The sequence below is a fragment of the Fusarium subglutinans genome, assembly GCF_013396075.1.
Source record: "Fusarium subglutinans strain NRRL 66333 chromosome Unknown NRRL66333_c0000004, whole genome shotgun sequence".
Lineage (NCBI taxonomy): Eukaryota > Fungi > Ascomycota > Sordariomycetes > Hypocreales > Nectriaceae > Fusarium > Fusarium subglutinans.
The window spans coordinates 471,167-492,615 of NW_023502067.1; the positions used below are offsets into that span (position 1 = coordinate 471,167).

A 21,449-nucleotide genomic window follows, 5' to 3' on the forward strand; every position below is an offset into this window, starting at 1 on the left:
GGGTGTTTTCTGTCTTTTGTTTCCAAGATACCAGTCTGCATGTTGATGGTTCTAGTCTGTTGCGATGTTATACTTTATTGCTTTACAAGTCGATGGAAATAGTGCGATTCTCTAGCACTTGATCTCATCTGAACCACGATAATATAGCATATATGTGAACTTGTTGCTATCCCATGTACTCCATACAAGTGCTTTCGTAATAATCCGGTTCGTTCCTAACCCATGCCTGCTCAACCCGGCCGAATACAGTAATTTACAATATACCTCAAAAACTAGATGTCCGCCCTACCATCCTTTATCGCCGAAATAAAAGTTTTGCATGTGTATATCAGACATTAATTCAGCCCCTTGATCGCAGGCCTCTTCGTACACCAGTTTGTGCTGCTCTGCCCGTCTTGGTCACGCCTGTAGGAGCAGAGCCCTTGGCCTTGGTGGCCGTGGCTTTGGCTGGTCCTCGTCCTCGCTTTGGTGCTGGAGCTTCAGCTGTCTTTGAGCTTGGGAGCTCTCCTTTTCCAGCCTTTCCCTTTACGGGCCGTCCACGAGCCTTGGGCTTCTCTGGTTCGGCTTCAGCCTCGGCTTCGACAGCAGGCTCTGGTGCCTTTTTCGCAGCCGCTCGACCACGGGGCTTGGCAGCAGGCTTCGGCTCCTCAGGTTCAGCGGCCTTGGAACGAGCAGACTTGCCACGCTTGGGTGCGGGCTCTTCCACAACTTCCTTGGCAGCCTTTGCAGGGCGTCCTGCCTTTCGTCCAGTAGATTTGCTTGGTTCCTCGACAATTGGCTCCTCAGCTTTGCGTGTTGTACGTCGCTTCTTGGTCGCAGGCTCAGGAGCTTCAACTTCAGGCTCAGGCTCGGGTGCTGTGCGTTTAGAACGACCACGCTTTGCGGTGGCGGTTTCAGCAGGAACATCTTCAGTGACCTTGGCTGAGGCAGCTGCCCGTCCTCGCTTCTTGGGAGCCAACTCGGGTCCAGATGCAGCATTCTCGGCTAACTTAGTAGCTGTCTTGGCAGCCCCACGCTTCTTTGTAGGCACAGGCTCAACTACGGCCTCTTCGACGGCCTTCGAGGCAGCTGCCCTTCCACGTCGTTTGAGAGCCGGTGCGGGTTCTTCCTCTGGGGCAGAATTACCAACACGGCCACGTCTCTTGGGCGCCGGCTCTTCAGCTGCGGTGTCCTCAGCAGCTGCAGCACGACCTCGCTTTCGCGTCTTGGGCTCTGGAGCAGACTTGTTACCTGCTGGCGCCTCAGCCTTGGAAGCAGGACGACCACGTTTCTTGGGAGCTTCAGCGGGCGCCTCTTCTTTGGGTGCAGGTGCAGTTCGGCGGCCACGCTTTGTTGCGGGTTCTGCTTTCGCAGCTGCAGAGGGAGCAGCAACGGCCTTTCTTGTAGCCCGACCTCGCTTGGCTGGAGAGGGAACTGTGCGTGGCTTGACTGTGCGGGTACTCTTCTTTGTGGCAGGAGCATCATCAGTCGAGTCGGCACCTCGTTTGGTCCGACCAACACGCTTGGGTGCTTCCACTTCTGGCTCGACTTCTTCTTCCTCTTCTGTTGGTTGAGGGGGGTTCTTGGGTGGCCTGCCACGGGGCTTTGGTGTTGTCGTAGGAGTCACTGCGGCACGGAGTCCAATTGCTGTCTTAGGTGTCCGGGCTGCTGTCGTCGCTCTTCGAGGTGTCGTTACAGCCTTGCTAGCGCTGGCAGCGCGACGGCCTCTAGCAGACAAGGGCTTTGATGCGCTGGGAACAGTGATTGGAGTGGCATCCGACTTTCTGGGTCGGCCTCTCTTTGCGGTACTTGGGGGCGCTGCTGGAGTGGCAGCAGCATCACTCTTTCGTGGGCGTCCTCGCTTTTTGGGGGTCTGATCCGCAAGAACACTTGCAGGCATGGACTTACGGGCTCGTTTCTGGGCTGACGAAGGACCGTTCTTAACCGCAGGTGAAGCTGGCGCAGAAGCAATGCTTCGGCGGCCACGAGTGGGTTTTGTAGCAGATCCCGAAGTCTCTTCCACAACCCCTTGTGTGCTTCGTCGGCTCCGCTTTGCGGATGCTGGTGCAGCAGGTTCTTCACCGTGCGATGGTCCATCCTCAGGTGCAGGAGCTTGGGAAGTGAATGTTGCCTTTTCAGGCTCTGACATTGATTTCAGTTCAACAACTAGGGAGGGAGTAGAACCAGCTCTTTCGGTCTGTTGTTCTAATTGCGTTGAGGTAGCTCTTCGATTCTGGGAATCTTCTGGTTGAGGTGTTGCCACGACTGCCGGAGGTGGCGCCGACATACGCTTCATGATACCTCTGCCAACTGAAAGCAAAGCATTTTTAAGAGAACTAGGTCCTGTGGCAGGGGCTGAGGCAATATCTGGTGATTTGGATTGAGTTTGCGCTGGGGTTTGCTGGCCACTGGTGGCCTTAATGTCATCGGCCGCTTGCTCAATGGGTGTCTGGGTGGGTGTTTCCTCAACACAATCGGCTTCACCATTTTGAACAACATTATCAGGTTCTTGCTGAGAAATCAATTCTTCAGGCTCTTTTTCTGAGGACTGGACAATGGTCTCCGTATGCTCATAAATCTCAACGCGTGACTCCTCTACGACGGGGTCGGCGCCTGCCTCCGTGATCACTTCCTCAGTGATATTTGACTGAATAATCGAGTTCTCTTGTGTACCTGCAGCGGACTCGTGCAGCAGCGAGAATGGGGCGCGTTCGGGTGAAGTAATATGAAGCGTATCAGTGCGTTCTTCAACGATAGCGGATTCTTGTGGCGTATCATCTTCAGGGGATTCAGAATAACGCGAAGGTTGCTCAGGGAGAGCAGAGACATCGGGGGACTCGAGGCCGTCACTATTGAAGGTCGCATCGCGTTGCCAGGGCCAGCTAGGAGGAGGACCAGGGCTTAAAGCATTCGAGGGAGCACCTTCAGGAGCCGGGTTCCGGGGCATGAAAAGAGGGTTGAACAATGGGGAAGCCTCTGGGCGATAGGATTCCGCAAAAGAGGCATCATCAGCCTCGGGCATGGTGTTGGGCACACCTGGCGACGAAGAAGCGACAGTTACGCGCTGGCCAAATCCAAGCCAGTTTGAGGAACCAGAGCCGGAGCCGGAGGGGGCGTCCTGGTCAAAGTTGTAATCCATTGCTAAAGGTGAAGCTGTAGATGGTTCATTGATAAGAGATTGGCTTGTCGAGAAGAGAAGGAAAACTGAGATTGAATTTTGTTTTTGTTGTTTACTCGATTTGCATGATGATGTATGATCCAAGCCAAAGCTCGTGTTGCGACGCGTCTCACGAGCGCGATTACCGTAGAGTGCTTCTCCACTTTTCGATGAGGGATGACATAATGTATCTTCCCTGTCCGTTCGCGCGAGCACTTGTAGTTGATCTGATCTAGGCGCTTGGCATTTGGGCTTGGCGTTGATATCCAATCTTTAACCTTGCTTCACCATCTCAACCTCGATTCGAATGTTGATGTTTCAGTATTGAGATTTGTTTTCGAGGTTCAAGACATGGACATGGATGACAGAAGCAACATGACTCAGGTATGGATAACCACACAGCCTCGCATTCATGTCGACGGCCTGTGCACTCCATTGGGACAGTTACTCACTAACGATCCCCAAATGTGTTGATGCACGAAGCTGACAGAAAATACGATGCGTTCAATTAAACAACAGCGCTAGAGATACCTCCCTACAACTGTATCCGCTATAAAGTTATCTCTTTACCCCCCGAAGGTTTGGGCATGTGATGCAGACCCAGCTAATCCTGCACTGCCACCGCCCAAAGCCCAATCAGGGATTCATCAAACAAAGCACCCAACTGCTCTCACTGAAACGGCCTGCAAGTGACGTTATATCAGCCAAATCAGGTATCGCGAGGCCTCCTCTATGATACCCTCAGGGTCCCTTACCGCCATTCCCCTGCAAGAGCTGCGGTTCCTATCGGCCGTGCTCGATGACTACCGGATGCTACCCCGGGCAGAGAGGTTCTTCCTTAACAATACCGTGACAATGTCTCGTTTATTGCCAGCAAATTGTGGTGGCCACATACAGCCACTGCGTTAGCCCGCCGGGTTCTATTGTCAATGCACCACTTCCGCTATTGCAGATGCCTTCACAGCTGTCATCCCGGCTCCTCGGCTTGGCAATAATTCGCTCAAACACTGCCTGCTCGCACTCTCTTCTTGCTCAAACGAGTTGGTCTGCAACCTGCTCACTCACTTTCCTCGGAAAACGGCACAGAACATCCAGACCTTACGCCCGTTCAAGTTGCAAACAGCCCTGAAACACCTTCTCACTGGGGCATCGTCTTCAGCGTATTAACGCCAGACAGACGAACATGTGGCGCCCAAATCTCAATTTTGTCAAAATACACTGTGAGTGCAGTTCTAGTGACAAGGTGCTGAAAGGATGCGGCTGACAACGCTACTTGGCGGCACGTAGACATCTACATCATCTGCATGGGTCTGTCCAGCTTCGTGTTCATCTATCCCGAAGGCAAGCTGAGTGCAATCGATGCCTATTTCTTTGGCGTTAGCGCCTCGACCGTTACCGGTTTGACTACGTGAGCCACTTTCTACAACACTTGGTGCGCTTCAACGGTGCTAACCGTTTTCATTACAGAGTCGACGTTCCTGTACTGAAGACATACCAGCAGCTGTTTCTATACTTCGTGCCACTCGTATGTAATCTTGTGACAATCAATATTATAGTCGTGGTCGTTCGTCTCATCTGGTTCCGAAGATACCTCAAGAATGCTGGTCAGTTCGTTCTCGCCTGTACTCGGCGGTCACTGCTGACGTTTCGCCATATAGCTCCTGCTCTGCTCAGCAGACGCAGACCAGTGGATCTAGATCCTAAGGAGGATCCCGAGAACGCAGTTGATAATCCTCTTTCGGAAGTACTTGAAAAAAGGCCGGGACTTGCACGATCTGTGACAGAACGCGTCCATAAGAATGTCGCAGAGCAGGATGCACTCCCGCCAATCGAGGCTCGGAGTCGGACTGATCCAGCTCCTGATCATCCACCCCAACGACCGGTAGACATTCTTTCACCCACAATTAAGGAAGAGAATGTGAAGGAGGGAGACCAGCACGAACCAAGAATCACTTTCGATCCTTCAACCGATCACCATCCTCGTCATGGGCAGCAGGAGTCAACTCTGTATATCCCCGGCCCTCGCGCTCGAGACCAAGGTTCGCCACTGTTCGCTCCCTTTCTTGTACCTACTGACATATTCAGGCCTTCCTTTTGTCGAGCTAAATACTGAGCGACGGTTCAGCCGAGATACTCGAGATGGTACGATCGATCCCTGTCTGTTGCTGCATATGTTGCATGTGACGTGAGCTAAACCCTCCTTCTAGAAGATTTCATCGAACCTATTTCGCGAACTCAGTCCACGCCTGTTGGCACCCTTCGCCGTAGACGTAGCGTTGGCCTTAGTCTTGCTCAAGTCCGCTCCGTCGAGCGCGTTGCTACCGTAGCTTCGTCCCTCTTTGTTATTGGCAATCCTGCTCAGCCGCCTAAGGAGCGTCCGCTGGCCAGGGCACCAACACTTGCTGTGGGTGACTTTCCCCGCCTGTCTCGAGAGGTTACCATAGGGCGTAACTCTATCTTCCACAACTTGTCGTCTAAGGACCGGGAGGAATTGGGTGGTATCGAGTACAAAAGCCTGAAGCTTCTTCTCAAGATAATTATTGGTAAGTCTTCGGGCGTTTGGGTAGGGACAACCTGCTGATGTCTATAGGCTACTATGTTTTTCTTCACTGCCTCGGGGCTGTCTGCTTGATAGCATGGGTTCAGAATGCTCCTAAGAAGTACGTTGAGTACATTGACAAGTGCGGGCAAAATCGAATCTGGTGGTGAGTTTCCTCTTAGGTTATGGCTTCTATCCTTCTCACCTTTGATCCAGGGCAATATACTCTGCTCAAACCATGATCACCAACTTGGGGTTCACCTTGACTCCCGATTCAATGATATCTTTCAATGACGCTCCAGCTCCCCTTCTCATCATGAGCGCCCTCGCCCTTGCTGGTCACACCTTTTACCCTGTCCTCCTCCGGCTTGTCATTTGGGCTACTTCCAAGGTCGTCTCGAAAAAGTCATCCCTTCAAGAACCGCTACACTTTCTTCTCAATCACCCGCGGCGATGTTATACCCTACTTTTCCCCAGTGGACCAACCTGGGCGCTTTTTGGCATTCTCGCCCTCCTCAATCTCGTTGATGTTCTATTCATCATACTCCTAGACTTGGACAACTCAACTGTGACGGTACTTCCCGGGTGGCAGAGGTTCTGCGCCGCTGTGTTTCAGGCTGTTAGTTCTCGACACACTGGTACAGCCAGTTTTAACCTTGCCAATGTTAACCCAGCTGTGCAAATGGCTTTGCTCATCATGATGTACATTTCCGTGTACCCTATATCAATCGCCGTTCGTTCTTCAAACACCTACGAGGAGCGCTCTTTGGGCATTTACGAGCATAGTCTACAGTATGATGAGGAAGATGGTGGCTCATATTTTGTAACCCATGTCCGGAACCAGCTGAGTTTTGACTTGTGGTATATCTGTCTTGGGCTTTTGTGTATCTCTATTGCTGAGCACAAGAAGATCATGGACGGCAATGATCCAGTGAGTATGGCCTCACAAAGCATTAGATACGAAGCTCACCAGAACAGGCATTTACAATGTGGCCGATGTTGTTTGAGGGCGTTTCAGCATAGTAAGGATGACCCCCTTCAACACCATCGTCAGATCTAATCGTGACATAGCTGTAATGTCGGCTTGAGTTTAGGATATCCTACCATCAATTCGTCTTTTTGCACCGAGTTTACGACATTTAGTAAACTCATCATCTGCGCCATGATGATTCGTGGGCGCCATCGTGGACTTCCCTATGCCTTGGACCGAGCCATTGTCTTGCCAACAGAGAAGGCATTGGGTGCTGAGACCATCACCCATTCTCACGAGTCGCATGAATCTCACGAACATCGCGAGTGAACTAGACGACATAGAGTTTCTTCTTAATCATACAGGATACCGGTCAGATCAGATCACGGCCTTTCCTTTTCTTCCTTTTTCTCTTCTTCTTTTTTATCGTACATTTTGTCTTTCATTGATAGCATAGCGACGTCAGAGTTACGCTTAGAGGCGTTCGAACGGTGGGTAGATTGGGACATCTGCAAGACTTTGAACGGAACATTAGATGCATCTTCGCTGTCCTGAGCCGTGGCTCAAGAACTCTCTTTCTACAACAGAGTGGACGTCTTGTCCCCCAGACTTTCTATTATACATAAACAGACCCGGCGCTCCGGATCATCAGCATTTCGGGATACAAGACAGGATAGAAAGACACACCAGCATCTTCAAATAGAGTGTTTCCTTTTTACCTTTCTCATTCTGCGTGTGTTCTGCGACTCTTTGGTCGACATGGCAGTGAATTTCGAAATAAATTAGCCAATTCTCTGCCGAGTTGCGGTCCCTTGATGAACAGAGTGCAAAGTTTGATCCAATTCGCCTTCAGTCGTTAAAAACCAATATGCAGAACCTTGTTGTGAAGCTTTGCCCCCAAAGCTTTTGCCTTCAGGCTCCAAGCGAGTATAAAATCTCGTGTCTCTGTCTTCATTACGAACAATCACCTCTCGGCACATAAATTTCCTTTACGATTGCGCTCGAAGCCCAATCTCATCTACACCATCCCTTGCAACGGATTTCGGCCACTCTACTGTCGAACCTCTCCAATCTTCGTATAAACCTATACACAACCGATCATGAGTCTCTGTCTCTTCCCCTTCGGTGGGCTTGTTGGCTGCGTCAAGACATTCCTTGGCGCCTCAACTGCGGTGTACGTATGACCCCCAGACGTGGTATCCAAAAGCTAACAATATTCTGCAGGTCATGCTGTATTCTCACATTAGGCAGCGGTCTTCAGATGGCTTTCAATGACGGGGCAGAGGATTCGGGGCTCTGGGATGAGAAGTCTCAATATGGCATACTTTGGTCGTATGATGATGAGCCTGAGGTTTAAATCATGCAACATGGATCTCTCCCATCGCCGGCTTTTTCTACTGTGCTCAATTGCGCTTTCGACATTTCGTTTTTTATTTTTTAAGTCTGTCATTGAAACGAGTTGTACAAGTTCAAGGAGTTCAGTGGATGGAGAAGACGGGCCAACCTGGGTCTCAGACCAAACTTTAGACAAGTCTGTATGTAAGATGAGCTTGCGGCTCGAGTGTTGGAATAGACGACTTGCGGTTTCTCATGGAATGTTGTTGCTTTATCGGCTTTACTTCCTTAAAAAAAGACTCGCATCAGAATGTCTCAGTAGCTACATTGTTAATAGCCATCACACTTCTACACCAATGATGCATGAGCGCTCAGTGGTGCAACGAGACTTCATGAAATGTTCAATTTTTATCTCAGCCAAGCACAGATTTTCGGCGCAGTATAGATAGGCATGTGTTTCTTTTTTTATTGTAGGCTTGCGGAAGGTATTATGTGACAATCAACAGGCACCATGGCTCTGCTCTTGGTCGGGCCTAACAAATACGTGCCATGGCCTTTTGTTGAAGCACGTAGATTAAATCAGAAGGAAATTTTGGGCTACAAGGAGACAAAGAGACGAAGCATTGGTTGGCTTGTAGTGATTGAAGAATGTTTCATGGCTGGAGATGGACGAGGTATTTGACCCCTGAGTTTCTTCCACCTGTCCTCCACTCCATTGGCTCAAGCTTCGTGATACCACATAATACCCGTACATGAGCTAAAGGCACAAAGTAAAGCGTGGAAGGCTCTAACTCGCCCATTCCCGGATCTGATTCTTCCTTGACTCGAAAGTGGAAGTAACTTGGCACCAACGGTAGGTAGGCACCTCCTACCAGATGTTATTGCCTTGCATTGGCACCATATTCGTATTATAACGGAAGGGGGTTTCGTCATAAGCGCATTATAAAGCATGTGCCAAACCGAATCCTCAATTTTGTGCGGGTTTTCATTAGTTAGGCCCTTTATCCTTTCTTTTGCTTTCAATCATTCCGTATCTATCTTGGTTAGGTAGTCCAATATCTGATGCTTTCAAATGCTTCGAAGCTCAGGGGCTGCTCTTCAGGGGCCTCAGTCACAACTCCCCAATGGTTTCTAGGCATTAGAGGAGGCAGAATGCTCAACTCCTTCCAAACTCATCGTCGCAACTGACGTAACTCGTCGCTGACCCCTTCCTTCGTTGTCATCCTGGGAGTCAAACGACTTCGAGTCGGACACCCAGGTAAACAACTTGGACCTCTACACACATCTCTCAATCCATTCAATCATTTACAACCCGCCCATTTCCATCGGCGTGTCAACGTTATTCAGTATACCACCTTCTCAGCATCACATCATCACCCTCCCTATTCAACATGAAGCTCATAAACATTATTCCCGTCCACCTGTTCCTGCACTGCACATACGCTACCGTTCTGCCCAAAGATGACAATCCTTGCTGTCCCGGAGTCGTTGATTCCAAGCCCCCCCGTGATGTCCCCGATAATGGCATCGAATGGACTCGGTGCAATCTGGGTATCCCTGATTACAAGGAAAATGAAAAGAACAAGGCATTCGAGTGCGGTACTCTAGATGTTCCTCTCGACTATACCGACAAATTTGACACAAACACTACGACATTGAAGTTGATCAAACTGAAAGCGAGCAAGAAATCGCCCAAAGGCAGCATCATCGTGAACTTTGGTGGTCCAGGTGGCTCCGGAGTCGAGTTTTTGTTGGCGGCCTTCAACACAGACCTTGCCAACTCGCTTTTTGGAGGGCAATACGACATCATCAGTTTTGATCCACGGTGGGTAACATCTCGGCTACTTCAAGTCAGGTAAAGTCAAGTCTAACCTCGAATTAGTGGCACTGGCAATACGTTGGTTCCGCCTGATGGCAATGGATTTCCGGAGCAAATGAACGAAGAGCTCGTCGACACCGTTCAGAAATCGACATACTTCATCGACTTGGTCACTTATCTGTTTCAAAATTCGGCATACTTCATCGACGTCGACGACTTGATCAACGATCACTTTGTCCGCTACGCTTTTGACTATGTGAGCGCTTTTACGGAGTCATATGTTACAAGGGACAAGGAATATAGAGAGTTCCGTGGCACTGCATTCGTCGCCAGGGATATCGCGAAAATTGCCACGGCATTAGGTGAAGGTGACCGCATCAACTACTGGGGTATTTCGTACGGCACGGTCCTAGGCCAGGTTCTGGCTGGTATGTTTCCTGACCGTATTGAACACATGCTTCTCGAGGGCAATCTGCTCGCCGACGACTATGTTAAGAACCTTGGGCTCAATGGTATCAGGGAGGCCGAGGAGGCATTGTATCATTTCTACGACGAGTGCATGGCAGCCGCAAACAATTCCTGTCACTCGGCTAAAAAGCTTCCTGAAGATCGAGATGGTTTCCTGAAAGTCCTCAATCGCGTCTTCATGGTCTGCACAGGAGTTGGGGGTAGTTTCGAGAGCCCTAAATCACTCTCGCTGGCTAACAAATTTCTCATTGCTCTCTACGATCTTGATGGTTACCTTTGGCTGGATGACTTGATTGATACCGCTTTGGAGGGCAATCGTTCGATGTGCCCCGGGGTTATTCCTGACTTGACAGACTTGGCAACTCCATGGAACCCTCAATCCGACCTTGCCCATCTAGCGATCATGTGCAGTGACGCAACGGTCCACACTGAAACTAGTGAGGATTTTATCAGTTCTTTCTGGAACGAAGTCGATCAGGCCCTTGATAACCCCTTCTACCTCTCGACTCTGCTTGGTCATGCGCCGTGTTTTCGATGGAACATACACGCAGCTGAGGTGATAAACCTTACAAGCCTTTCAAAAGTCGAGACAAAGAACCCAGTCCTTCTCATCAATGGTAAATACGATCCGGTGACTCCCTTGGATGATGCCCGGAAGATATCTGCCCGATTTCCTCGAAGCCGGGTTGTTGTTCACGAAGGTGTTGGTGTTAGTATAATACCTTGTCTTGAATTGATGGCGATGCTAACAGAAACTCATAGCATGGCGCCCTCAACGGTCATGATTCCAATTGCACTCGAGGGATTGTACACGATTATTTTGTCTATGGAAAGCTACCTCAAAAAGAGACCACCTGCAAGCCGGACCAAGATGCCTTTGAGCTTGTCGAAGCAATGCGGCAGGCGGGAAGTGATGGACCCGCTGGAAAACGTAAAGTTCCGGTTCTCTTGTGGGTAGTGCTCGGTTTCTTGGGTCTTGTCTGCGTGTCTTTGGGTTTTTTGTTGTGTAATTCGAGATGAAACAAAGCTTCTGGGTTGACATAAATTAGTAGAACAGTATTAAAAGTATATGACTATTCCTTCTTACAGGTCTGCTAATTGAGCATTTCTGCGAAAAGAAAAGCTGTCTATGGCAGATCAACTGGGATGTCTGATGATGACCTATACCTGGGTTACCAGTATCAACAAGAAGCGATGGAGAGTAAGGATCACATCTCAGCTGTTGTAGGGTAGGCAGGAGTAGCTTGACTTAGCCAGATTCTAGAAGGATTAAACTTTGCAAAATGCGAATTAAATGGAGTCCCAAACCCACTCCCTCAACCACGCCATAGATCAAAAGAGCAATCACATCCGCAACCATGAAGAATATTGCCGGTATCCGTATCTGACTGTCCGAAGCCCCCCAGTCAATCTCAGATTGCACCATTGGCTGAAGCGATGGCGTCGATAAGACATTTCTCGCCTGGCCTCGCCTCGCCGCGCAAAGGAAGGGAAGCAAAACCGAGGCACGTCTTTTCTATGTGATGAAAAGATCGAGTAAGTTTAGTATGTCTTTGCAAGCTCGTAGACAGGTTTATTTTGGCACCCTGGTCTAATATTACGAGTTTTCTTGCTCACTGAGCTCCTAAAGAGAAGACTTCTCTCCGCCAAGACCACGATCAGCCCTTATCAAATACCTTCATCACCAACTAGTTCGGGAGGCGTCAAGATGAGCGCCGACATTCTTGCTGCTGGTGGAAAGGCAAGCCCGTCAATGGGCGTGGAGACGAGGAACGACAACAATGGCGATCTTGTAACGGCCACCGAGGAGCAGAGCCTTCAGCGAGGTCTGCACGAGAGGCATCTTTCTATGCTGGGTATTGCTGGTGCTATTGGAACAGGTCTCTTTCTCGGTCTGGGCCAGTCTGTTCAGACTGGTGGTCCTCTCGGCGCGCTGCTCGGCTATGCGACTGTTGGTCTCGTGGTGTGCGCCGTGCAATTCGCCTTGGGAGAAGTCGCTGCGTTGTTACCGGTGACAGGAGCTTTTGTGCGACATGCTGAATTTCTTGTTGATCCGGCTTGGGGATTCGCAATTGGATGGAATTTGGTCTACGGCAACATTCTGTCGATCCCTTCAGAAATCACGGCCATCTGTGTATTGTTCGAGTTCTGGACCGATATCAATCCCTCACTATGGATCATGATATTCATCGTCCTCACTACAGTCGTCGGTCTCTGCTTCGTCCGGGTTTTCGGTGAGGTTGAGTTCTGGTTCGCCCTTCTCAAAATACTCTTGGTCGTGTTCCTCATTATCCTAGGATTGGTCATCAACTTGGGAGGCGTCCCAGGCACAGAACGAATTGGCTTCAGATATTGGAAGAATCCAGGACCATTTGTTGAATATATTGCTTCAGGGAGCTGGGGCCAGTTCCTTGGTTACTGGTCTGTCATGACCAGCGCTGTCTTCTCCTTCGCGGGAGTCGAATCTATCGCCATGGCCGCAGCCGAAACGCGGAATCCTGCGCGTGCGATCCCCAAGGCTTGCAAGAACGTTTTCATCCGAATTCTGGTCTTTTATATATTGGCCATCCTCATTGTCGGTATGCTTGTGAGAAGCGACGACGAGAGACTCAACGACCAGTCCGGAGCCGCAGGCCAAAGCCCCTTTGTTATCGCAGCCTCGGCGGCCGGCATCCCTGCGATCCCCTCTGTTGTAAACGCCGTTGTCATAACTTCCGCGTGGTCAGCTTCTAATCAGAGTCTTCTCGCCGGTACCCGTGTTCTCTATGGTTTGGCCCTCAAGCGACAGGCGCCTCGGATCTTCCTCCGCACGACCGCGTGGGGTGTGCCTTACGTCTGCGTGCTCTTCTTCACTTGCTTCATGTTCCTCAGCTTCATGAGTCTCTCAAACGGAGCCATGACCGTTTTCTGGTGGCTGGTCGACCTGACAGCGGCGGGAGTCCTGATCTCCTGGGCATCGATCTTGTTGAACCACATTCGTCTGCGCCTTGCGATGAAAAAGCAAGGAATTCCGATCGAAAAACTGCCCTGGCACAACTCCTGGACTTGTAAGTGAAGCCTAAAGTTGTAAAGGTTTAGCTAACATCAGTAGTCTACTCTTCGTGTGCCGGCTTGTTCATGACTTTGATCATCCTCCTAACGGGCGGTTTCCGTGTCTTTACCAGGGGTAACTGGGATCCCGTTGGCTTTGTATCGTCCTACTTGTAAGTGCTCCTAATACTAGCGACCAAATCCGTGTACTAATGGTGTCGCAGGGATATTCCTCTTGTTACCGCAGCGTACTTGATTTGGAAGTTTGTCAAGAAGACAAAGGTCGTGCCATTAGCAGAGATACCCCTTCAGGATGCTTTCAGGAAGTCAGAGGAGGACCACGAAGTGGTGACCGCTTAGGTATAGGTGCCTCAGGGGGCAAGAAAACTTGTGGCATTAGACTGAAGTGCCAGAAGTACCTGATCTAGGTTCTGCTAAATCTATACTAAATTGTATACGTTATACTAACTTGTCTAAGTCTTTTTGTGACTAGGGATAGAAGTTCTAGATTTTCTTTCCTGACACTGAAGGGGTAATATTAGCGTATCATCTTGTATCATCAAGCGTTGAAGATAGTAATTGGCATCTGATTGCCATTCGACAAGGCTCTTGGAGGTTCCAGAACGTGGCTCTCGACACCCTTGCCCAGCTGGTACCAGTTCGATCTCGACGCTCATGATGCGCTTACCTTCACTTCCCCATCTCCGTTCATGACTATGTGCTTATTGTCGCTGCTGACTTCCGCATGGTGGCCATGGAGACGAGTTCGTGTCAAGTGTACGGTCTATGAAAAGGGGGTACCAGGTAGCACTAGGGACGCTCTTCTTATTTTGTAGACTATTCTCGGGTATATTTCAATAGTCACAGCTATCCAAGTCGGTCTCTGTTCCTGCTTAAAATGCCTCTCCTCGCTGAAATGCAGGTATCGTTCATGCTGTCTCTCCCTGGGTCGAGCTCTTCATTGAGGTGCAGCCGGGAAACTCTTCTCGATCACGATTTACATCTCGTTCCTCGAATAAATTTAGGCTTACACTATTATTCAAGTTCATTCTTAGACTATTGCCGAAGCCCAGGCGCATTATGGGGATAGATTGTGCGTAATGCTCAAGTTGCAACCCTCCTCCCCGCAAGCTCTCATGACACTCGTTGATAACAACACGATCAAAGACTAAAAGGTCTATATTATATGACTTTATACTGTTTCAAGAGCCACAGTTTTACTTGAGAGTCTTTTCTTGCTTCTTGGGTGGCTACGAATGACTGTGTACGCTCCTGGGCAAAGTGTCTCAGACCCTCGTGGACGTGTAACACTCTGACATTGCTTCGGGAGATGATTTGAGTCTGCATGACAACCGCAGTCTCTATCTTCTCGAGTACTAGAGCCTTCGAGATGATCTATATTCTAGGCGTACAGAGTTAGCCAAGTCTTATCGGGGAGTTATGTGGTTGTCGCCTCATTCAGCTCAGCATATACAATGGAGGGCTCTCCAGCAGTAGAACTTCTGACCTTACGCCCAAGTACCAATAATAGCTATTACAAAGCTATATTAAAGTCCCCAAATTCTTCCCGGGACTTAGAATGACCATCCTAAGTTGTCTAGCCCTCCCTCAGGGGGATACAGGATCTGAATGCTCCAAAAAGACACTTCAAACTACACACAATTACGAGTTGGTGTACATGGCAATGATTGAGGCTATGCAAATCTCGTGTTCATGTCGTACGACGGGTTCTTCCATGCGCTGAATGTCTGGGAATAGCCTCACACCTCTCCAACGCCTCAGTGCATACTCCTTCAGGAAGCCAAGATTCACTCGGCCAAATGAACGAAGATAGACTCGACGAAACGTATGATCTGGTCATTGTGTCTGTCAACACAAAGAGAACGGCATTTCCCAGACCGGGCTGTCGGAACGCTCGAAGAATGTCACTCGGAAGCATACTTCCCTCCCAACCGCAGACGCCTCTCATCAACCTCCTTTGCACTGTTCTCCCCGCGATATTCTTAGAACGGGCTGATTTCCAATGGTATCGACCTCCAGTTTAACTTGCCATTCCCCAGCTATTCCCGCGCCCCGGAAAGTCAACTCAAGCGCCACTGACGAACATCCCCTCCCCGGCAACCACTCCAACGACAAAACACCAAATTAAGGGGATATTCTAACTTGGTTTCACTTGTCACGAGAGTTCAGTGGCTCACGTCGAAACCCTCCAGCCGCTGTCTTCAATGCTGAAGGGTTACAACGCGCAGAGCCAACACGAACCGTCGAACTCTACCAAGAATATCGCGTGAAACACGACTAACATGGTTCGAACGCCCCATGTAACAATGACACGATACGGCTCACATGTACAACCTTCAGCCACAGGTTTTGTTGTGACTTTTCTTTTCAGCTTTTGCAAATCCCCAACCATAGCCGCCAACAAGGTTAACTTATTAATTAGAGGGTCATGACGATCAATGGCTTGACTCGCGGGCTATGGGGAAACGTGACACGTTCCCCCTCACCTTGGAAACTATCGAGCGATGATAGAGTTTCGGTCCGTAAGCCCAAGTTTACTACACTGTTTCTGGTTTGACAACATCTGTGCGATGAGGCCGAGAACAAGATCCGCAGGTGGGTTGGCTTATGTACATGACATGAGTCGTACAGCGTGGATGAGGAAATTACTGTATGATGATCGTGGGTTGGGCTGCGGCAAAGGCTTAATGTTATCCTGCAGGCCAAGGGAGGGAGGCTGGATCGTGAAGGATGCAATGGTCGGCGCCATCCGGGGGAGGAGATTGTGGCCGCAGGATCTACGATTATAGCTCGGACCGAGTTGAGGAGGAAAGTCAAAGTTGATATTCTACTCTGTAGATGTTGGCGTTTACGAGGGGCTTCGTTGGCTTGTGTCTCTGTGTCACTATAGTTGAGTATGTATCTAGTGCACAGATTCTCATATCATGCAGTTGTGAAGGTTACCGGATCTGATCGATCATTCACCACTTGAGCTGCTTACCAACTTTGGAGATATCATGAGAGTTTGATATCATTCTCTGGCCCGGGGGTTGGCTCGGGTTGATTGACGGCAGTCCCTCATCATCACCAACCACTGGCAGCCAGCCAACCAACAAACAACTGTATGTATTACACTGTAGTCTGTAGTGCAACTTGATTACCTAGTTCAGCGCTTGGCGTGATACGATACTCTCCTTGCTGACTTGGTCAAGTAACTAACAGAGTTCACAGACTCGTGCAGGCCACGCTTCGGGTGCATTCCAGTGAATGAATGGCTCTATCTCCCCGAACCCATCAGCCATCAGCCATCAATCAATCAATCAATCTCCGTGGAACCACGGGCCTCTTCTTATTTCTTAACTTTAGTTAGTGCTAGTGCTCGCTGTAGCCTCTAGTCTTTAGGCTGTGCCGCACACCCACTCCCCGGGCCCGAACCATGATCGACAACCAGCGCTGAAACCTGCTTCTTCCTCCCTTGAACCAAAAACGAACCACCCATCAAAAGGGCCAAGCCAAGCACACGTTACGAGATTTAATTAAACTTTCTGGGCATTTTAAGCGAGACCTTTGACCTTTCTCTCTCTCTCTTGACCGGAAACAACCAAGGGAATGAGATGTGATCAACATGCGCATTTCTCAAAAGTCGCTATGTATGTATTTGAACTTTGACGTGAGTTCAAGAGGAAATGCCACCGAGTGGTCCGTGATGTTTCTTTCTCTCTTTCTCCTCTGTTTAGGTTTGGGTGCCCAAGCTGGGCATTACTCTACTCTACTCGAAACACGGGCCTGAGACATTTTCTTAAGTGTCAGTGTCTTTTGAGGTTTTTTTGATCAGATAGCGGTGAGACTGAGGCCAAACAGACTATTGATTTCTTGTCTGTTATTAGTGACTGGGCTGGGTTAAGTTGAGATAATGCAATGCATGCAGCAGAGTTCCATTTCCCTGCTTGTCTCACGTTGAGTGGCCGGCAGTTTTAAATGGCCTCTGCGGTGTACATAAACTACATCTGTACTTTGTTATAGCCAGGGTATCATGGAGTATCATTTGATTCTGTGTATCCGTACTTGTCAATACTTGAAATGTTATCAGTAGTCTCTCATGTTTCCCTGAATAGCTTCACCCACCTTCACCAACTTCACCACCACCACCAACACCACCTTCTCGTCTCTGTGATGTGAGCAGTAAGATTGTCTTCCACTTTCATCCTTCGTCCATCGCCCCAATAATCGTCTCCTCCTCATCACGCTACCCTCCTCGAGCCCGCCTCACCTTTTGACCTCTGCCCATCTAATTCGCTGCAACCATCTCCACACATCCATTCCAAAAACTCATGCCGTTCGCCCTAACTAAACTATCCCTGCTCATTGGGCGCCACGTTCTCGCCTTGTTTTTTCCTTTCCTTTCGTTTCTTTTTTTTCTCGCTCTCGCAAGCGTTGCATCGCTAACGCCCGCCCCACGATGCACGAGTTCCAGGGATGGTTAAGTTGCTTTTTTCTACTTCGGCTCGCATGCAGCTCGAGCGGGAGCACCGTAATGCTAGACCGGGGTCTATAGTACGTGACGCTATTCCGAAGCCTTTGTGAGACATCATCGTGTTGGCTGTTGCTGTTAGTCGAGACGGACAGTCAGGTTCACTCAAGTTCACATGGCACAGCATGCATAGTTGGAACAGTTTGTATGAGTGAGGTATCTTATTGTGTGTATCATCTTTCATTCATAGGATGATCGGCAGATGCATCTCTTGTGCAAGGTGCCGTCTATCCCTAAGTAAACGTATGGTTGCGCAATATGCGCTGTGGCTATTGAGCCATGTCCTCTTCGCTCTAATCTTTGCTTGCCCGAGACCAAGAGTCAAGTCCATATGACTCCTGACCCATGTCAACTTCTTTTCCTCCTCTTATTGAAAAGTCCCCATCCGATCCGTCATGACAAAAATAGTAAAGAGGTATCTTTGATCCAGTTCAAGTGCAAGCCATGGCCGTTCTTCCCGCTTCTATCACAAAAGACAGACGCCTTTCCAGACAGTAATAGCATAACAAAAACGAGGAGTAGAAGAACAACAGTCATTATCCTCTGGAATTCCTTGGGCAAACAAACATGAGCTCTTCCTTGGGCTGGTAGAAAAATGAACATAAACGAGGATCGGACAAGCGACAACTCCAATCTTTCCAAGTCTTCTTTTCTGTCTCTGCAGAAATGACAACAAAGTTCGCCTCCCATAAGTCTCGATGCGCCAAACGTCATGCTTCTACAACTGACATCTTGCCCATCCTCATAATATTCGAAAAGACAAAACTCCTCGCTTTTTAAATAAGTGTTTTGTAAGTGAAGTAAAGAAATGTTTTGTAACAAAGAAAATAAAAAACCTAAACAAGAAAATGTTGCTCCAAAAAGGGTGATACAAGGCCGAAAAGAAGCAATCCCGGACTGTCATTCAATGGGTCGTAACAAAGTGTTTTTGGTAGGTGTATCCTCGCACGGCTTTTCATAGGTATTGGTTCCATGGTGGTATTTGTGGCCAAGGGTCGATATTAAAGTCGAGTAATATCCAAGGTGATATAGAAGAATCAAACAGTGTCCTAGGCCGGTGGGGTTTGTGGCCTCGGTGACATCTCATCCAGGTGAGGTCGTGGTAGTAATAATAGTGGATGTTATGTCGAAGGCAAGAGATCATATCTCAGGCCTTAGTAACAACCTTGGAACGTAGGCATGAAGGGGACCTGTTGATGAAAGGGCACATGGTGCTGAAGCATGGGCACTTGTTGAACGTATTTTACCATATCCCAGATAGGGAAGTATGATTTGGGTTGGCAAGGAGCTTGCACAGAGACAGGAACCTGAGCCTGTACTGGCATAGGGACCTGCTGGCAGAGCATGGACTGAGGGGGAACGGCCACTGGCACGGGGACGGGCCCAGAGTACTTCTGGGGCACGAATTCCTGGCTGTGATAGATGAGTTGATGTTCCTTGGGCTCCTCAGGGTCGAAGGCGTGTGGTGCAAACTCAGGAGGAGTCTGTGGCATCTGGCGTTCCTGTTCAAACTCGTCGTCCAGGTCGTCAATGGTAGAGTCGCTTGAAGTAAGCGAACCCTCATCGTCCGAGGAGGCAGGCGACAGAGGTGAGTCGTACTCATCATAGTCGTCGATGATGGCATCCTCGGAGGAAACGTATTCGGCGATGTGGTTTGGTGAGGCCGGAGGTGTCGGTAGAGACGACATGGGCGGCACGGTAAACATAGAGCAGGCCATAATCCTGGTTCGGAGCTCAGAAAGAGTGATCCGCTGCTCGGGGATAGGCTCGAAGATCCGTCCCAGAATGTCGTTCAGTTCATCCGACAATGGGAGGATGGTCTTCAAGAAGTCCTTGGATCCGGCATAGGCACGGTAAGTAGAGTCCTGGAAGGAAGCTTGTTTCCACGGGTTGCGTCCACAGGTGAGGTTGACAAGGATAACTCCAAGGCTCCAGACATCATTGGGGGCGCAAAGGTAATAAGGCTTCCTAGCAGAGGGGTCCAGGCATTCTGAAAAGAGAGAAAGAAAATATGTTAGTTGTCTGTCCCATCCGTGATAACATCAAGATGCAAAAGGGGTGCTTTCAAGGGGAGAGGGAGGGGGAGTAGTATGTACCTGGACTCATGTAGAATGTTGAACCGCATCCGTAGTCCTCGGATCGATCATCAGAAGTAGCAAGACCAAAGTCAGCCAGCTTAACAGTGTCTCCGTGGTCTGTCACTAAGATGTTCTCCGGCTTGAGGTCCCGGTGGTAGATTCCAAGGTTGTGGCAGTGTTCAACGGCATCCAGGATTTGCAGAAAGATATTCCTTGATAGTTCATCCTTACCAACATATTGACCGCGCTCAGTGATATTCAAGAAGAGATCACCCTCAGGGCAATACTCGAGAATAACATAGATGCAGTCAGGATCATTCACAATCTTGAGCATCTGGACCACGTTGGAGTGTTCCGATGCCTTCCAGTGAAGACGGATCTCTCGTTGTTGGTAGGCAAATTGTCTGGATTCCAAAGGGGTTCCATCGGGGTTGAACTTGCTCAAGCACTTGACAGCGTATTTACCTCCGGTCTTGAGATCGACGGCAAGGTACACGACGCCATAGGCGCCAGTTCCAAGGATGTCAGTAAGCTGGAGAGTGCCCTCAAGCACGCGGCCTAGCCTGGCCTCCGGGGCGAGAGGGACGCATCGGTTCTGGAAGTGTCGAGAGTGAGGGACCGCAAATGGTTGTTGAACTGTGCACTTGGGATGATCGAATCCTGGAGAGGGCGGAGGGGTTTGGTAACCGAATATGGCATGTTGCTGCATGTTATCTGGTTGGTATCTCACGAAGTAATCCTAGAAACTGGGTTGTATATTCTCTGGGTTAAGGTTGAAGTAGATCCTAGGGCCGGCAGAGAGATAATCCAAAACGGCACGGCATACAGCAGCAAGAAAAGGAAAGAGAAGAAAACACAGAGTATTTTCCTACGGCCTGTGATGGGATCCTGTTCCAAAGTCCAGTCCGGTCCAGTGTAGTCCAAACGGGTCGTTATTAAAAAGAGTTCCTTGGGGTGTGGTTGGTGGTTGAAGTAGTAGCTTTTGAGATCCCGATGGCCGAATCAACGGGTCGAGAAGAGAGATGAGAGAGAAGAGTGAGTTTTTGTCGGCCTTCCAAGGGAGCTATTGTCGAGTGGGAGGTTGAAGAGTTGTTGTTCGACAAGAGTAGACCAGAAGGTCACGTCTGCGAGAGTGAGAGAGAAGGTTGCCGGAAGGAGTGTCGTGAAAGTGGTGATAGAGGTTCCTCAAACTAGATCCAGCCAAGTTTGGAGATGGGCAGAGACGATAGATAAGTTAAGTCTCTCTAGCGAACATGGACAAGGCGAGCGAGAGAGACACCCACCCAAGACATGGAGGTACGTACTGTCCAGGCTCTCGAGCAGCTTCACTCACTCGTTCACACTTGACACATCCACTATCCATCCACGCCTCGGGCTTGGGATTGCGTTGCGTGGAGCAGGACCCACCGCCTCAATCATACCCTTGTCCAGTTGGAGAGATTAATGAGCATGGGTATGGCCCTGTCTTGGGTCTTGGCCTTGGCCTCGTTGTGCGGTAGCGTTAGCGTTGCGTTGCGTTGCGTTAATGCTCTATTCTTGTCTG

At 49.5% G+C, this 21,449-nt stretch overlaps 5 protein-coding genes across 5 annotated transcripts; 3 read left to right on the forward strand and 2 right to left on the reverse strand.

Moving 5' to 3' along the window:
- Positions 1-340: 340 nt before the first annotated feature.
- On the reverse strand, positions 341-3,118 carry FSUBG_975 (uncharacterized protein; the record flags this gene model as incomplete). Its single annotated transcript, XM_036688296.1, has 1 exon — positions 341-3,118. The coding sequence occupies one exon, from the start codon at positions 3,116-3,118 to the stop codon at positions 341-343; it is 2,778 nt and encodes a 925-aa protein (XP_036543561.1).
- Positions 3,119-4,440: 1,322 nt separating this feature from the next.
- On the forward strand, positions 4,441-6,975 carry FSUBG_976 (potassium transporter TRK-1; the record flags this gene model as incomplete). The annotated part of the gene is made up of 8 exons (XM_036688307.1): positions 4,441-4,544; positions 4,604-5,175; positions 5,222-5,278; positions 5,344-5,679; positions 5,727-5,841; positions 5,892-6,606; positions 6,654-6,697; positions 6,747-6,975. The coding sequence occupies 8 exons, from the start codon at positions 4,441-4,443 to the stop codon at positions 6,973-6,975; spliced, it is 2,172 nt and encodes a 723-aa protein (XP_036543562.1).
- Positions 6,976-7,745: 770 nt separating this feature from the next.
- FSUBG_977 (uncharacterized protein) lies at positions 7,746-8,002 on the forward strand (the record flags this gene model as incomplete). The annotated part of the gene is made up of 2 exons (XM_036688318.1): positions 7,746-7,819; positions 7,870-8,002. The coding sequence occupies 2 exons, from the start codon at positions 7,746-7,748 to the stop codon at positions 8,000-8,002; spliced, it is 207 nt and encodes a 68-aa protein (XP_036543563.1).
- A 1,369-nt stretch (positions 8,003-9,371) lies between these two features.
- Positions 9,372-13,657, forward strand: FSUBG_978 (general amino acid permease; the record flags this gene model as incomplete). The annotated part of the gene is made up of 7 exons (XM_036688329.1): positions 9,372-9,805; positions 9,863-10,976; positions 11,030-11,217; positions 11,447-11,468; positions 11,898-13,314; positions 13,359-13,470; positions 13,522-13,657. The coding sequence occupies 7 exons, from the start codon at positions 9,372-9,374 to the stop codon at positions 13,655-13,657; spliced, it is 3,423 nt and encodes a 1,140-aa protein (XP_036543564.1).
- Positions 13,658-18,982: 5,325 nt separating this feature from the next.
- FSUBG_979 (RAN kinase) lies at positions 18,983-20,615 on the reverse strand (the record flags this gene model as incomplete). The annotated part of the gene is made up of 2 exons (XM_036688340.1): positions 18,983-19,818; positions 19,925-20,615. The coding sequence occupies 2 exons, from the start codon at positions 20,613-20,615 to the stop codon at positions 18,983-18,985; spliced, it is 1,527 nt and encodes a 508-aa protein (XP_036543565.1).
- Between the last annotated feature and the right edge of the window lie 834 nt (positions 20,616-21,449).